The 17,141-nt window shown below is 45.0% G+C and overlaps 1 protein-coding gene across 4 annotated transcripts in view; it reads left to right on the top strand.

Annotated features, from left to right (window-relative positions):
- SFMBT2 (Scm like with four mbt domains 2) overlaps nt 1-17,141 on the top strand; it is a 196,274-nt gene that overhangs the window by 148,755 nt on the left and 30,378 nt on the right. For all 4 annotated transcript variants that reach the window (XM_057498177.1, XM_036908174.2, XM_036908175.2 and 1 more), the window contains exons 12-15: nt 4,261-4,374; nt 5,510-5,552; nt 7,002-7,072; nt 9,161-9,300. In XM_057498177.1, coding sequence (XP_057354160.1) covers nt 4,261-4,374; nt 5,510-5,552; nt 7,002-7,072; nt 9,161-9,300 — 368 coding nt within the window. The remainder of the gene's footprint in view (nt 1-4,260; nt 4,375-5,509; nt 5,553-7,001; nt 7,073-9,160; nt 9,301-17,141) is intronic.

Raw genomic sequence — 17,141 nt, 5'->3', positions numbered from 1 at the left:
AAATGCAAATGTGAAAATAATTATATTTTGAACTAGTGTGGGTGGTTTTAAAATCTTTAAAAATAAACATGGCCTATGAAACCTCTTTGGAAGAAGATGCTTCTGCAGACCAGGGTCTGGGAGCTGTGTTTCCTGCCCAGTACAGAAGGTGGCCCAGGAGTGGGGACTGTCAGTGGCACAGGCTTTTAACACTCCCAAATCTGTTTTGTCTCCAAAGCCAAGAGAGAGGGAGAAAGAAAACTGCCCACCTCGGTGCTCTGGAGCCACATTGCTTTGGTTTTAATCCTGGGAGCATCACTTACTTGGTGTTTGATCTTTCCATCTGCCTCAGTTTGCCTGTCTATAAAATGGGGAGGAAAATTTCCCCTCTCTCTTAGATGGTTGTGACGATTGAACACTTGGCAAAGCCCACCTCTGGTCAATGCCCTGAGTGTGTGCATCCCTGTGTGCACCTCTGTCCACACACACGCTTGCTCACACTTCTCTGTTGTCATATCTTGGTCTTGCCAGCCCCTCTCTTTATTCCTTAGGACTTGAGCTCCAGAGCTGACAAGGAATGCTAGCTCTTATGTGCGGATAGGCATCTGCAGATGTACGTGCCTGACGGGCAGTGGGGTTTCCTTGTGCAGTCATGGGGCTCACGGGGTCTCCTAGCTTTCCTTCTTTCCATTGCATGTGGGCGCCTGTCACAGTTTGGTGTGGCCTCTAGCTGTTAATGAGGGACCGGAGCAAGGTTTCCTTAGACGCCCCTTGCCTTTCTGCCCCCACAGTCTGTCCCTGAGATGCAGGAGCCCTTCTGATTCTGCTCTTGGAGTCAGTGAATGTCATGCCCCTTCCTCTCTGGTGCTCATGGCACCTGCATGCCTCTGCTGTGGTGCGCCCCCCCTCGTGCCCACCCTGCTCATTCTCTCCCATGATTTGCCATAATGCTACAAGTTGCGTAGCGTTGTGCTTCTGAAAGACGCTTGAGCATCGTCATGGGCCACCTCCTTTTAAATCTTGATGTTCTGAATAGAACCACTCCGATTCTATTGCCTGGTGTCAGCTGCGAGGTTAAGCTGTGAAACAGTCACTGCAGTTCAGGGGACAGTGGGGCTTTGTAGACGTGGATGGTGCCCGTGGTCTGAGGACAGTCTCAGGATATAAGCAGATCGCCAAACTATTTCAAAGTTCCAAAGAGAGTCTTACAAGTTTATATGCTTGTGCATTTGCTTCGTGAGGATGGAAGGTCTTTCTCCCCTTGGCACTGAGGTGATTCATTGAGGTTAGTTTTACTTCCTTTTAAGTAACTTGTCCTTCTTTAATCTGAACTCTGTGTTCATGTGAGACTCCCTTTCTTCTCTGAACAGCTTTCGTTGTGCTGTCACTGTGGTGGTGGTCAGCTTGTGTTGTAAACTTTGTAATTCATTCACAAGGGCCCCAAACACATTAAATTATGTGTGGTCAGATTCTCTCTCCCACTCCGGTCCCCCCGCCCACGGCCACTGAGCTCCTTTCCAACAGACTCCCACTGTGTTAGTATTTTCATTTCCTTCCAGATTTATCTTAGGCACATACAAATATATGTTATTTCCCCTTTTTTTAACAGATGGTAGCATACTATATATACAAAATGTTCTGCACCCTGCCTTTTTTCCCCTCAGATATTCACATGCCTCTTTACATTTATGTATATAAGAAGATTTCTCATTCTTCTTTATAGCTGCACAATATCCCATCATATGGGTGTGGCATAATTTATTTAAGCATCTCCTGATGGATTTTGTGATGAAGGTTCTGGACAAGAATGAATAAGTGGAACCCATTTTGACATGATGCAGCTGCAACAAAATCAGAGACTGAATGTGGCCTTGTGTTGCTCAGAAGAGATGTTTCTATAAAATGATACAGAATATGGCCGTGGTCCTTAGTGGAACATCTAGCTATGCAAGGGTAGTTTCAGCATCCTAGAATAATCAAGCAGGAGCATTGCGTACATTTTTATCAGATTGTTTTGTGAGCTTCTGGGTCTGAATCTTGGAAGATAATGGAATGTGTCTTAAAAGATTATTCTGTGCTCATCTAGATTCATCAGGTTGATAAAGGGAAATAAAGGATTGTTACCCAGACACTCAGAGTAGGTTGGAAAGTTTCAGGGTCAGGAAAACTTGCATGGGTGATAAATAACCAACTTTTCCATCAGTTCTTGTTTAATAGATGCCTTCATGGGATGGATTTGGGGGTGGAAGGAAGGCAGAATGATAGCTTTCTTGAAGACATGGTAGCTGGCACATTATAGCTCATAAATACTTGTTTAATTGAGTGGAAGCATGATCAAAGAGTTTTAAAGTATGGTAAAGACAGCCTTAGAAATACATTAACATATACCTTGTTACACAGGTATATATATGAAAGCAGCAGCATAGTGCAGTATTTGAATTAACAGAATACTGGAAGATAAAAGTCATAATTCAGGGAGGAATAAGCTTTCCCTTTTTGCTTCCTTTTGAAGCACTATTTTGACCTTGAAAATGTTGTTTGTACCTAGACATAAGTTGGGAAACACAAATATACCTAAGGGATGAATTCAGCCTAGTAACAAAATTGTTGAGTAGCTAAGAAACACAAGTTTTTTGAGTCTGAAGATAAGAACTGAGTGTGTGCATCCCTGTGTGCATTCCCTGTGTAATGAGGAAACTGCTCCGCGACTGTCCAAGCCAAGAAAAGCCATTTCCACATTTGAAGCTACTTGGAGAGTTCCTTTACCTTTGTTTGTTTTGGACGTCTTGTTCATTTGATTTCTTTGACAAATAGGGTAAGCATTAGTTGAGTCTTACAGTAATGAGACAGAAATGATTTTTAGTTATTGAACTCGGTGGAAAAAGAGTCTTTATAAACCTGCTTTCATTCCCTGAGTTTATGTATCCTTCACATCATAGGAGAATCAAGCAAAAAGAAATTTAGATTGCTAGTCATAGTAAATGCTTTGAGAACAAGTCAGAAGTTCAAAGTAACTATACGTGATGGATAAATATGTGCACATAAGAGTCCACTGCCAGCGTGTTCAGTGTACCACCGTACAGCCCAGAACACTGGTTTAGCACTAGATCGGGAACCTACATCAGTCAAATAACATAATCTGTTTTACAGTGTCTACTTTATGATGGGAAGCGAGAGGTAGGGAGCCAATGGAGCTAATATCAGTTAAAATGACCAGGACCATTCTGTCTGCTGGTGTTTGGCTTCACGAAGCCACATTTTGAGGAATGTCATTCCGAATCTATCAGACGCCGTGTGAGGACATGGACGTGTGATGGGCTCTGCTGTGTCGTTTTCATCTTGGTTCCCGGTGTGGAACCAAAGCACGATTAAGTGGTCAGAGCCAGTGAGTCACCCTCTGTTAATAGAACTCTTATCTTTTGATTCTTCGTTCAAGAGTTTCATCCCTCTAAGTGTTTTTTTTTTTTTTTTGAAAGAGTTATTGATTCGGTGTTCCAAATTTGTTCTCTCAATAGCCAGAGCTCCTTGAAGCCTTTGCTCAAAATATACAGATATGTCAAACTGTCTCACATCTATTTCAGTCTCTCCACTGTACTGCTGACTTATCACCCGGCATTATTAGGATCATGAGATGGGGTGGAGGTTAGGCAGACCCCACTAAAAAGTCATCCCTGCATAAATGACTTTTATGTAATGTGGCCAAAGTCCACAGCCCACAAACTGAGTTCAAAAAGTAACTCCAATCAAACCGATAGACAAACATGTTCCCTAGGGAAATTGTGTTGTAAGTGTTCACCACTCATAACCAGCGTTCCCGAGTCTTACCAGTTTCTTGTAACTGGAATGTTGAACATCATTAGTTGAAGGCTGACCTTCCCTTGGTGTTGGGTTACCTTTGCTTGGTGGCTTAATCATGTGCTACCCTAGGTCCTCTAGGCTCCCATCCTAGTGCAGCCATGCTTCCTTATCTCAAAGCTGTCCTTCAGAAAGGAGAGACTTGCTGCCTTTCCAGCTTTTCTGGCTCCAATGCCAGTTGTTCCCAGATTCCTTCCTCCTCATCCTGTTTGCAGTGGGAAGTGTCTCCCTTTCCCAAACTCCCCTTTATGGAGCCCCTTGGACTCCTGCTGCTTTTATTTCAGGCATTTGCATCTGTTGTAAGACTTGTTGGGTTTGTGTCTCACCTTTGGGAGAATGTTTCCTTAGTCTCAGGCAGGCTCCATACTTCCTTTCTTCTTCTGCATCTTTGTTGCTAAGAGTTTTGTTTTTACCTGTCGTCTGCAGGTCTGCAGACTCCTGCTCCCGAGTTCATTGTTGATGTGGAGTCCATGGACATATTTCCAGTAGGCTGGTGTGAAGCGAACTCTTATCCTTTGACCACACCACACAAAACAGTCTGTGAGTATCATCCAGTTTGGAGCTGAGGTGGATAATGTTGAAGATTTGGGTGAATAAACAGGCAGTTTAAATAAAATAGTATAGACACTATGTGAAAAACAAAATAGGTGGTAGATGGCACACAGAACACCATTAGTTCGAGTACGTGAGTTGTCCCTCCTTTACATGTCTGCATGAGATGAATGGCTGGAAACATTTTACAAGTTGACAAACTAAGTCATAGTGTTGAGGCAGTTGAAGGTTCCAGACAGGCAGAGATCAAGTATCTGGAATATTCACTCCCAGTTTTGCATGCACTTCATTATTTTGATTCAAGAAAATTTAAGCTAATTTTTGTAACTATAGTTTTGTATTATCATGTCTGAGAGAGAACTAATTTTTCTCATGAGGTTTACCCCAAGAGAATCATAATTGGTCCCAATTGACACATATAAACACTTACCTACTCTTACCAGTAACTAACCACTGAGATTTCAGCTGTACCTTGAAAAGTACATTATATCACATCATTCTTTTTTTATTGAGATATAGTTGATATCATATTTAGCCAATAATCAATATTATGTTGGTTTCAGATATACAACATAGTGATTCAACAGTTGTATACATTACTAAATGCGCACCGTGATAGTGTAATTACCATCTGTCAACATACAAAGAAATTACAATATAACTGGCTATATTCCCTGTGGTATATATTCTTCCATCCCTGTGACTAATTTATTTTGTAATTTGGAGTTTGTACCTCTTTATCCCCGTCACCTGTCTCACCCATCCTTCCACCCCTCCCTTCCATGGCAACCCCCAGTACATTTTTTGGGTAATCACACTTACAACAATTTATTTTACCAGATGTGTTCATGTGAGATGTATGTATGCTCATTTTCTTACTAAAAGCACATTTTAGAATAAAGTGGCCAGTATCATGGTAAGATTAGATGTACTAAATCCTATTTAGACCTCATTTCTGATGAGTCAATTTTATGCTAGAAGAAATTATGATAAAATTGGGGCATATATGGAATAACTTTTTAGTCTGTAAATTGTTACTTTAAAACTGACACAGCCATTTTTTAAAAATGCCAACTAGCTGACAAAGCTGATTCTCTTTTTGTCCTTTTTGCCTGTTGTACAGCACAAAAGAAGAGAAAGATTGCAGTTGTGCAACCGGAAAAACAGTAAGTTTATTATTTTTCCAAAAACTACATGGTAGACAAAAGTGTCTTCCTAGAGGATGGGAAGTATGGCTGTTTTAGAGTTAGTTAACACTGAACACAGTAGTAAAGATGAGGGGAAAATATATCTACTGCGAAGTATTGTGCATCTAGTATGTGCAGGATGCCCTGCTTCTAAAGGACTTTCTACTCCAGGTTGTAGTTTCTCACATTCACTCCACATGAGGCTGGGGGACACATGAGGCTTGCACGTTGATCGTGCTGGCTGTCCATGATGCCCTGGCTGGCGCAGAGCTGCCCCCTACTTCCCCACAGCAGGCTCACAGCCAGGCCTGGCAGGTAGCAGGGGTGGGGGCCTTCTACTGGCACCAGCCCTGGTAGCTCCCAGCTGGGTGTACTTGAGGGAGCTGCTTCAGTTGTCTGTATCTCAATGCCCTCATTTGTGAAATACCTATTTCTCGGGGTTTTGATGAAGATTAGATTTTGTGTGGAAAAAATCTGTGGGTTCTACATTGTTGAATAAATGTAGGTTACCCCTGTTTGGACTATACTTTTATGGGGAGAGGGAGGGAGTCCTAGCAGCATGTGTACATGCAAGGCAGGATGTTTGTGAAAAAAGTAACTGTTAGTAGTAACATTTTCGTATATTGAAAAATATCTAAAATGCACTCTAATACACATCCCTTGCCAAATTATTCTTTCTTAATAAAAATATACTGATGGAAAGGGAATTGGAAACAGCATTTTGTCTATGTCCATGCTTAAATTTAAATAGAACCAAACTGAATAATAACCGCATTTCCATTTGAATGTAAGTTTTGTGGTACTTTTTGTACATTCATTCCTAAACACAGTGTATCAGATTAATGATCTGACTCCAGTTTTATCTGGATAACATTGAAATACAGAATAATAAAATAGTAGTCCCATCATTGAACCCAAATTTGCATTCTTAACTCCTAAATTTGCAGTCTGTGAATCAGTGGTCTCACCCTTCACTTGACTTAGTCACCTAGCCAGCTTGCAAAAACACAGAATGCTGGGCCCTGTCTCTAAAATCTCTGACTGAGGGTGTCTTTGGTGGCGCCTGAGCATCTGTGCATCTAATGACATCCCAGATGGTGATGATTTGCCAGTTTGGGGGTCTCACTTTGAGAACCAGTGCTGTAGATGACCCTACTAAGAGCTCTTGGTTACTTTATGTCATCTGTCAACTGTGTGATTTCTATGCATTCAACCTGGATACCTCTGTGAAAACCCAGTTCACCTCTTTTCCCCTAAGGCTACATTTTTTTAATATTAATTCAGCAACTTTTTACTGAATTATAGCACAAAGCTTACTACATGCTTCAAGTTCTGTCATAGTCGCTTAAGTTAGGAAAAAACTTTGGAAGTATACTACCTTCTTCTAAAGTGCATGACCCATGGTAGTTTTATTTTCTTTATCAACAGATTGCCGTCCACAGTGCCTGTTGAGAAAATACCTCATGACCTTTGCTTATTCCCTCACCTGGAAACCACAGGTAAATGAGCCCATTTACGGCTTTCTGTCCCTTCCCAGGTTGTGAATGGGGAACATGGATATGTTTTTAGGTCAGCATGAGAACATCTCAATTTTGAATCTATTCTTTTTTTCTAGTGCTACTTATAAACAGATACCTGCCCCCCTCCATTTTTTTAAATCTTCTAAGCTAAATTCTCTGTGCCCCTTTTCTGCTTCTTGCTAAGTACTCTAGAGAATTCTCTTGGTCCGCAGGAAAGGGTCCATGTGTTACTTGGAAATTATGAGCCTAATCAGAGCTATGTATCACAGATGATCATGTGGAAAAGGAAAGAGTTGAAAATATTATTAGGCGTTCCTTTTTTAGCATTTTATATCAGTTCCACTTACATTTTTCCATGAATGGTTAATACGTCCCTGTGGGCTTTTGAATTGTTCCTTAAAAACCCTCTGTGTTTGAACAGCTGATTGTGAATAATATGTTTTTTAATGTATGAAATTCTATGTCTTACAATAAGTTTTGAAAACACAAATGTGAATTACCCTTTGACCATAAATCTGTTTATAGATATGTTTGCACATTAAGTAATACTTTGATTAAGGATTTTATTTTCTAGCAAAATGAAACCTGCTCTGAGTCTAGGATTAATACCTATATGCCATGGGAGAATCCTATTAGTCCAAGTTATCTTTGACTGAAAAGAGAGCAATTTTTTAAGTAGACATACTAAAATTGTTTTTTCTAAAGGTCTGGGCAAGGAAATCCTTACAAAAATTTGTGTGGACTTTATTTTTTTGCCTGTTGTATAGAATTCAAACTACAGAATGGTTTTAAAAGAACCATGTGAGCTATGCTTTTAGAGTCTGTAATTGTTACTTCACTCCTTTTGTCTTATACCCAGAAATATAACATTTCTCCTTCTTCAGCTGTTGGTTCCTAGTTGAAGTCCTATGAGGACAAGCCTTCCTGGGCTGTTAAATTACCGTCCCAAATGAATAACTGTTTTTATAGAAATACCACTGTGTAGCTTAGCTGGGAGCAGCGTGGTAGACGGCTAGTGTCTTTGCTGAAAGTGAAACCTCATTCTATTTATAGACATCAAGAAGCTTTAGGGTGCTAGCTTGCCATTTGTTCTACTTTTCTCCCTTCAGCAGCTTGAGACATAACTAGACACCAGCTTGCCCTGTTCACTTTCTAAGTCAAAAGCATAATGGAGACAGTGTAAATTTAAGGCACTGTGAGGTCCATGTCACACCCACCAGATGACAGAAGGAAGAAGCCCTCCAGGGTGTGGGGCAGCAGGACCTCTTCCATCAGGTGGATGGGAGTGTGTGTTGAGATAGTCCCTGTAGGAACATGCTGCGTGTCTAGGAAAACTAAAGATAAGCAGACCCCACGGCTGAGCAGTCCCACTCCTTGTGATATACTTGGGGGACTCTCTTGCCCATAGTCCAAGTAGATCTTTACAGTTGTATTCTTTAAAGCACTGTTGGGCATGTTGGGTAAGAGGAAACAACTGAGTGTGATCAAGAAGAGAGACAGGAAGCCCAATTGTGATGTATGTATGTAATGCCATCTTGTACCGAAGTGAAAAATGTATGAATGTTCTGGATTTTCGCTTACCAACTTGGATGGATCTCAGAAAGTTCCTGCTGCACAAACAAAAGTGTTGCAGAAAACCACTTATGAAATAATTTTAAAATATCCATAATGGCCTATATTGCTTGTTGACACACACATACATATGTGGGTGGTAATGTTTATAGACTTGCATGGGCATGATAGATGCCAGATTCCAAGTGGTGGGAAGGGAAGGTGGGGTTTCAGGGGTTAACATGCAGTGGGACTTAGCTGTGGGGCCAGTGGGTGTTTCCTTAGCTGCCTAGTGACAACAAGTTGTCAGTGTCTTAGTTTTTGCATCTTTTGGTGTGTCTTGAATCCTGCATAATAAACAGAAAAGTTCATTTGTATGGCAGGAAAAATAATCAGATGTGGCCATAAAACTTCTTGATGTTAAGACAGTCCATTTCTGCGCAGTTATACCAGCTAAGTGGCTAAGCAAGTGTTGTGTGGTTTATAAGGCATCAGCTGTGTTGCTCTTCCCCGCAGGTACCGCCAACGGGAAATACTGCTGTCCTCAGCTCTTCATCAACCACAGGTGTTTCTCAGGCCCTTACCTCAACAAAGGGAGAATCGCAGAGCTACCTCAGTCAGTGGGACCAGGCAAATGCGTGCTGGTTCTTAAGGAGGTAAAGCTCGTTCTCAGTCATCGCCGACTTACTGTCACGGGGTGTTAAGATACAGGTGCGGTTTCTGAAGGAGGTAATTGGCATTTGAATCAGTTCAGGTGGCATTTACCAAACACCTGCCTTCTCCTTCCTGTGGCAGGGAGCTGATCTTACCAAGATGAAAGGAAATGGGGTTCCTGCCCATGGAATGCTCACAGATGGTGGGAGGGATGTGTTTCTCCCCCAGTTCAGGGGAAAAGGTTGTACTGGATGTGAATACAGAGCTTTGGGGAGGCAGAGGAAGGATCCTTGTGTGCAGAGTGGTTTCTTGGAAAAGGTAAGTAAACCTGGAAGGCAAAAATGGGCTTCTGGAGCCAGTAGAGAGTGTGGTTAAAAGTGGACACTCACAGGCTGGGTTGAGTGGCTCTTACTCCTCATGCGCGGCTCTGAGACCGGCATCTGCACGCAGCAGGCATGCGGTCAGTGCTCCGAGGGGACCAGCTGCTTGCAGGAGGTTTGTTCGTGGGCTGCGTCCAGGCCAGCCCAGGCTGCTCATTGTTTTGATGGTATTGTTCCCCATTTCTCTCCTGCCTTTGGGAGACGACCTGTAGACAGAGGTGGACCCTCATTACGCTGATGGAGGGTTTCCTCTCTGTTACAGTTTTATGGCTTAGCCCCAGGCAGTGTTTGGAGACGGACTGGAATTCTGGAACCATTTCCAAACTGCTCTTGGAACTCTCTCTGCTTTTTTCACACACATCAGTTCTTTCTCTTAAGAAAGAGGACATCACATATATCTTCTTTATTGCTACTGTGCCATGATGAATGTGTTTTAATTCCTTGGGCACAGCAATCCATTTACTGAACAGATGTTTGTTAGGCAACTTGTAGGAGCCAGGTGCTGCATGAAGTACTGGCCAGAAAACAAACACAGACCGCCCTCTGCCTTACATGATCGTAAGCTGGTGGCACAGGAGGGTGAGTACTCACTGGAGACACGAGCTAAGTGCTCTGGAGCACAGGGGAGGGAGTGACAGATACACGGCAAGGGACACCGATCTGGCAGAGGCAGGGGAGTCAAACCGTGAATACGCAGCCCCCCGGGTGAGGCTGCACAGGTGGATGTGCAGGGCCATGTCTGGGAAAGGAAGGCAGTCCATGTGGCTGTGCCATAGGTCCTTAGGCTGGGACAATGGCAGGTATCAAAGAGGTTCTATTTTGTAAAGAAAAAAGAAGCCTGGCATGCCTGGTGCTTCCTTGTAAGGGGAGCCAAGTAGCCAGGGCCCTGCTTGTGGAAGGAATGCAGATTCGTGCTCTGGATGACAGAGCCTCCTAGTGACACTGAGCTAATGCTTTGCCCTCAAGACGAGAGCCTCTCTCTGGTTTCAGATTTCATTTCACTTAAACAGAGTGAGGTAACTGCAGCAGAGCCAGAGCACGTTTGCTTGCCCAGGCCATCTGCAGCATTCACAACTGAGGACTGTTACGTATTTAGAAAACAAAAATCTGTTTTAGCAAGAAAATTGGGGGTGCAATTGAGAAGAAGCAGTGTATGACATGGATTGGGCCACTGTCATGGCTGTTTGTTTGGGAGCATTTAACACAGAAAATGTTAGAGTGTAGGTCCTGCCCTTCATGAGCTTCTGGTCAAGTGCGAAGGACACGCAAGCACAGAATGTTGCCGCATAGAGAGTTCTCCCATGCCGGGACAGGGCTGGCGCAGGTGCTTGGAGAGCACAGTCAAGTCCCACAGGGTCTGCAGGGAAGGGGGCCAGCGGCCTGCAGTGGGAGGCCTGGCACACTGAGCTTACCCTCGAATGGTGGGAAGGGAAATAAAGCAACCACTTATTGCACCCTCCCTTAGAGAACCACAGAAGACGCCCAAGCCTGCATGAGTCTCCACCAGCCGGGGCACTCTCCTGGACTCTCTGCAGATGTTGTCCTTTTGCAGCAGTTTGGAGCTACTTTCCTTTAAACTGGCTTCCCCTGTGCAGTTGACATTACATCCTGAAACCAAACAGTGCAGGTCAGGCTCAGGCCAAGGGACAAGTAGATGTCATCAATGACATATATGCACTAAAGACGATGGGGTGAGAGGACACCTCTGAAAGGTTGTGGCCACATGGACAAGAGCTGCCATATAACCCCAGCTGAGTAAATTGGCACAGACCATAGATCTCTGCAGATGGCAGGTGCAATCAAAGAAGAAATCAAACTAGGATTGCACGTGAGAAACCTGTCACCATGCGAGGTAACAGCCATGGCCTGAGAATTGGCTGCCGCCCACCAGCTGCACTGTCAGTCAGCCCAGGAAGCCCAGGAGTGTGGTTTTTCCCTTGCTGATGTTGTCTGCCTGTATCTGTGCCTGTTTCTGTTGGGAATTGTCAGAAAGGCACATGAAAGCTGACATGCACACGGAGAGCTGGAGGTTTCTGGTAAGCAGCCTGCAAGACTGTCTCACACCCAAAGTTCCACTTACTAAAATGAGGTCCCCGGGCACCCGCCAGTTCTGTTAACAGTCAGATGCCCCTAGGTTCAGCCTGTTGTTAGGGGTTGGTTATTTTACTTTTACTACATGAGTGTTTTAGGTCAAACCCTGATCAATTCTCTGATCGGTGCCAGCAGCCAAATTTAAAAGCCAGAGGGGAGCAGTTTTCTGATGACAAAACTAGTTTTTTGCTGATGTTCAGAAAATGCATGAGGCAGGAAGAAGAGAAAAAAAAAAAAACACAAGCACTTCAGTTCAGTGAGTGCAAGAAACTCAGTTTCGACAAGCCAGTACTTAGGCTAATGCCTGTTCTTCAGCACCAGATCCCCTTGTGGTTTCAGATTTCATTTTACTTAGAATGAGGTAATTGGAGCAAAGCCAGTGCGTTTGCTTCCCAGGCCATGGGCTGTGTGGCAGTTAAAGGTTTGCCATCTTTGGAAAAGGTCAGGTGATGGCTGTTCTCCCCCAGTCTGGGCGCTGGGAGCAGATGGAGCCTGTGGCCTTGGGGGCTGAGCCCCAAGAAGAGGCTCTGAACTCGGAGAGAGCACTGTACCAGGGAGGAGTTTCTGGCAAAAGCAATGGTGAATCCATGCCCCTCTTCACTTTCTGGGCAAGGAGCGCTCTGAGCCTTAGACTGGAGAGAGAGATTCGTTTTGAGAGATTAAGAGCTGTCACAGCCTCGGTTCTAGATAGGGTGCAATGAAGGGAGGCAGAGGACCTCTGAGAAGCTGGAGCCAGAGCTGTTGACTGGCCCCAAGGGGAGGAGCAGGTCTAGCTGGCGACAGCCTCTCGGACTAGGGCGTCTTATGGGAGCCCTGGGCCCAGTCCCAGGAAGGGGGACCTGTAAGTCCAGGCAGTGGTGCTGGTGTTTACTATGAAGCAAATCCACAGGCTCCATGTGGTCATTGTCAACCAGGATTGTCTTGTCTGTCCCAAATACCTCCATCCCCATGCCTGCCCCAGGATGCCAGGGTCTCCCAACGGGATATACAGACTGCAGATCTGTGTGGGCCCCCCGTACACTAGGGAGATCTCTGTATGACAAGCCTCCCCCACCTCGGAGCTCATTAGTGTCCTGTGATAGTCTTGTAGGCCATTCATGGAGGTGTTCATGCCATTTCTGCTTTGTACTTTCATGTGTACTCTCGTGAGTCTCCTGGTCTGAGACACCTCCTTTATATACAGTGAGGAAGGTGAGTGTTGTGAGCTTGTGTCCAGTGTGAAAGAGCGAGTGAGCCAGCGAGTGCACAGGAGACAAAGGTGGGCAGTGGTAAGAGCCACTCCTACCGTGTGCCCTGTGCTGCAGGGCCCACTGATGCAGGTGCATTACCAAATGAAGAACACTGGCCGGTCCTGCTGGCAGGCCTGACTGAAACAGCAGCTCAGGAAGAATCAATCCCTGTTGTGCCGGCTGTAAAGGCAACACCACCAGGATAAAATTCCAGGGTGGCTTATAGAAGTTTGGGGAGCACCCATGGTTTTTCTTAAATGTTATTTGGTGTAAATGTTTGCTAGTACGTAACCTCTGTTTTTAGCAAAAAAGAGAATGTTATTTCCAGTGGGGGAGCTCCAGGAGTCCCTTTTCACATTTGCCACATCACTGTCAGCTGCAGAGGCCGGTAGTGGCCTTAGAATGCTGCTGGCTCAGCAGCCGGACTGACCTGGGCACTCTCTGCTGCCACAGGGCCTCATGGCTCTAGACAGTTCAGAAGGGAACAGTTACAGAGGGAAATCGGCAAGCTATGCACCTCCTGTGGAGAGGTAAAAAGGTAGCACCTGATTTTCTTCTCCCTTTCTTTATCTTTCTGATGCATAAAAGAAGGCTTAGTAGAAAGTGGTATGGATCCGGACACTCAGCAACTTGTTGATGTGATGAACTTCCAGGGTTTATTCATTCCCTCCAGTGTAACCCCAGGCCCCACCTGGCTGAGATCGCCAGGCAGACTGACTGGAGACCTGAGCACTCAAGCTGCCGTCAAGATCAGTCTGCAGGTAGTGGGACAGGCTGATAAGATTAAAAAAGTAAGACTGGATGGAGTTTCTGCTCTACAAGGCAGAAACGTTTTCCCTGGTCAGTAAAATACAGATATGCAGGTGTGCAAACACCCACCCCACACAGTCCCATCTCACCCTACCCACATACCTATCCATCCGTCTGCCCACCATCCATCTATCCATCATATATCTATCTATCTATCTATCTGCCTGCTTATCTCCAGTATATCTAAAAGAGTCAATTAGGTTATCTTCATTGCAGCCTGGTCAAGGGATGCAAAGGTTTAGACTTGACCGGTTAAGCCTTCTGGGGCTTTTAAGAGACTAGGTTGTGATAAGTTCAACTTTTCAAAAAATAAGCCAAGAGTACCAGTCTGATGACGCCAGGGTTTGGGGTAGCTAATTAGGTCACCACAAGGGCACAAAGGAACCGTGGGGGAGCCTGCATGTTCTCCTTTATTGAACGAGATTTTTCTCTCCCTTGGTCTGCTTCTGTGGTCTTAATAGCTCTGTGGCCTCAGAAAGTGCAGAAGTAAGTGATGTGTTGCCTGCAGGGTACCCCTGTGGTCCAGGTACCTTCCTTTTTATCTATCCACAACCTTTCCAGGTTCTCTGATATCAAGGTGTGTACCTGTTCAACACTTAACAGAGAGTTACTGACCATCTGCCATGTTGCATATTCTCCGAGCCATGCAAGCCCAGCAGTGAATGAAATGTGACCCATCTCTCCATCCATTCATTCGGGCTCTGCGCAATTCATAGTCATAACTCCCTGCCAGGTGGGCTCTTGCGGGAAGCTGGGGGTCATGGTGGCAAGACATGCGGCCCCTCCTGAGGGGTTTGGCAGGCCCTTACAGGCTGAGGAGACGGCCCATCCTGGCTGCTCCCTCTAGGCCTGCTGTGTTCTGGCACACCCATATGAGTGTAGAGACACACAGTTTCAAAAAATATTGACTGAGCACCTACTGTTGCCAGGTGTGAAGTCTCTGGTTTCTTGGTGCTTATGTTCTCGTAGGGGTGGACAGTACACAAACAGACCAATACGCTGTGGAGGGATTTTAAGTAAACAGGGAGGGTTTCTTGGTAAAGTAGGTATGGACCGAGAGAGTAAGAGAGAATTCCCAGAGGCCTGCACAGTCTGGCCTTAGCGCTCAGAAGAGGGACTGGGCCAAGAAGGGAAGCCTGTGAGACAGAGTCAACAGGTCTGATTTGCACAGATGACCTTTGCCCATTAAACATCCAGGTGGAGGTGGATATGAGTCTAGAGTTGGGGGAAAGGTCTAAGATGGAAATGTAAATTTGGTAGCTCTTCATTTGCAAGTATTTGGATAGTTTTCAAGGTGGATGCACTGTGGAGTGAGCATTTAGCAGGGGAAAGTCCAGGGGTGGGGCCCTGAGGCTGACTAACATGGGAGGTAGGGGACACAAAAGGGTTGAGGAAAAACCAGCAGCCAGGCAGGGGACCGGGAGGCCGGGGTGCTAGGAGGTGGGAACAGGACCCGTCTGCCCAGGAGGGGTTGCTGGACGGAGCCCCATGCTGCCGACAGTGACGTAGCAGAGAGCTGGGGCTTGCCCTCTCTGATGACACAGGCATCATGGGTGATCTTGGTAAGACCCGTTTCGGGGAAGTTGTGGACAAGAAGCCACATTGGATTGGGTTCTAGAGAGGAAGAGAGGAGGGAAAGAGGAGTCGGTGGGTGCAGAAAGTTCTTCAGGATCTTACTGTAGAAGAGAGTGGGGAAATTCAGTGGCTGAAGGAAGAAAGTCATTGTTTTCATTTTCAAGATGGGAGATGCCAGCCACAGTCGACACGCTGAGGGAGTGATGCAGTAGAGGAAGGAGAGTAGTGGAGGAGAGGGAGGCTGTATTCGCTCAGGCAGTTGTAACTGGGGCTCACAGATGGGGTGGCCAGTCCCAGGTGTGATGGAGTCGCCTGTTGGCCTTCCAGGGAGAGGCAGAAAATTCCTGAAAATCACAGCCTCCACTGGGGAGTGATCTTGTAATCCAATTGAAGCAGTAAAGTGGGAAGTTCTTCAGTGCAGGAGAGAAGGGGTGCTGCCTGCCAGGAAGCATAGGGCCCCCTAGCCCTGCACTGAGCCTCCAGGGGTGGTGGGTTGCCCAGGAGAGGCAAGCATTGTTGAGAACCTAAATGTAGAAGGCAGTTTTGGGCAAAGCAATAGAATTCTCCACTTGGTAAAACATGTCCGATTAGTACTGTTATTCTAAAATCTTTGTTACTAATAACCACAGGAGAGATGAGCATAATGTTGCCATGAGATAACATTTTGGGGCTGTATTAGATGCAGCAATAGCATTAGTCTTGGGACATGCATGAAACAGGTCACTTTTGAGGAAATGAAAACTACTACTTTAAAGGGGTAAATAACTTGAAAAGGTTATTGGCCTTGTTTTCTTTTCAGTGTTTGTTTTGTGCTTTTCTCTGGCTTCCCTTGGAGGTTACATCTGTGCTCGAGAAAAAGAGAGCCTCTCCTGGTTCCTCTTTCTCTTACCAGCGCATGGTGGTTCACTTGCAGTTTTGATGGCATTTACTTTGGTGAGAGTTTAAGAAGAAATACTCTCAACACTGTGGATACAATATCAGCCTTTGGGATGTAGGGTCAGCTTGAACTGCTAGCTCCAGGAAAAGGTCATAGCTGTGGGAATTCTTCTGAAACCCAAACTCCCTTTTTTGCAAAGGAGGCAATTTAAAATGAGCATTCTCCATTTAACTGTGGTTACAGAAACGAAAGCTCTGGGCCTCTAGTTCTTTGAAACACGCTGGGCCTCTAATTGTACTGACAGTGCCAGGTGTTGAAGGCTGAGTCTTTTCTCATTTTAGTCCTCTTGCGATTTTCCATGTATCCCATCCCTACTGGTAGAGAAACTGCGCTAAGCAGAAAAATGCTTTGTCATTTTCTGTACAAAAAATTAGCTCCATCCCATTTGATTTTGAAGTTGAAAACAAGAAATCCTTTAAGCCCAAGAAGGCCTTTCAGGGTCCTGAGTTCAGTAAAATGCTAATTATTATAACTGTGGCCCTTGAACAGACAGCAAAGCAGAAAGGTCTGCTGTAGGACAGTGAGCAGGGGGAGTCCTTTGTGTCCAGATCCTTTCTCTCAGCCCCCGACACAGAGAATACTCTGCATGTTCCCCTGCGGGCCAGTCTGTCTCTTAAAATTGCCCCAAAGGGACCTCTCCCTAGGGTCACTGGACTTCCACAGATTACATACCTTCATAGGCAAAAATCTGTCTTCTTTCTATTAAACCAACTGAACTCACGCTGTGGGAGCCATCCTTGTGTTATGAAGTTATTTTCTAATTTCAACAAAGAAATACTTTTCTTACTAAGTGGTTCCCTGCACTTTCAACATTGTGATGA

Source organism: Manis pentadactyla, chromosome 3 (assembly GCF_030020395.1).
Source record: "Manis pentadactyla isolate mManPen7 chromosome 3, mManPen7.hap1, whole genome shotgun sequence".
In the NCBI taxonomy this organism is placed as follows: Eukaryota; Metazoa; Chordata; class Mammalia; order Pholidota; family Manidae; genus Manis; species Manis pentadactyla.
The sequence above is the reverse complement of the archived record's forward strand: the minus strand, read 5'-3'. Positions and strand labels throughout refer to the sequence as shown.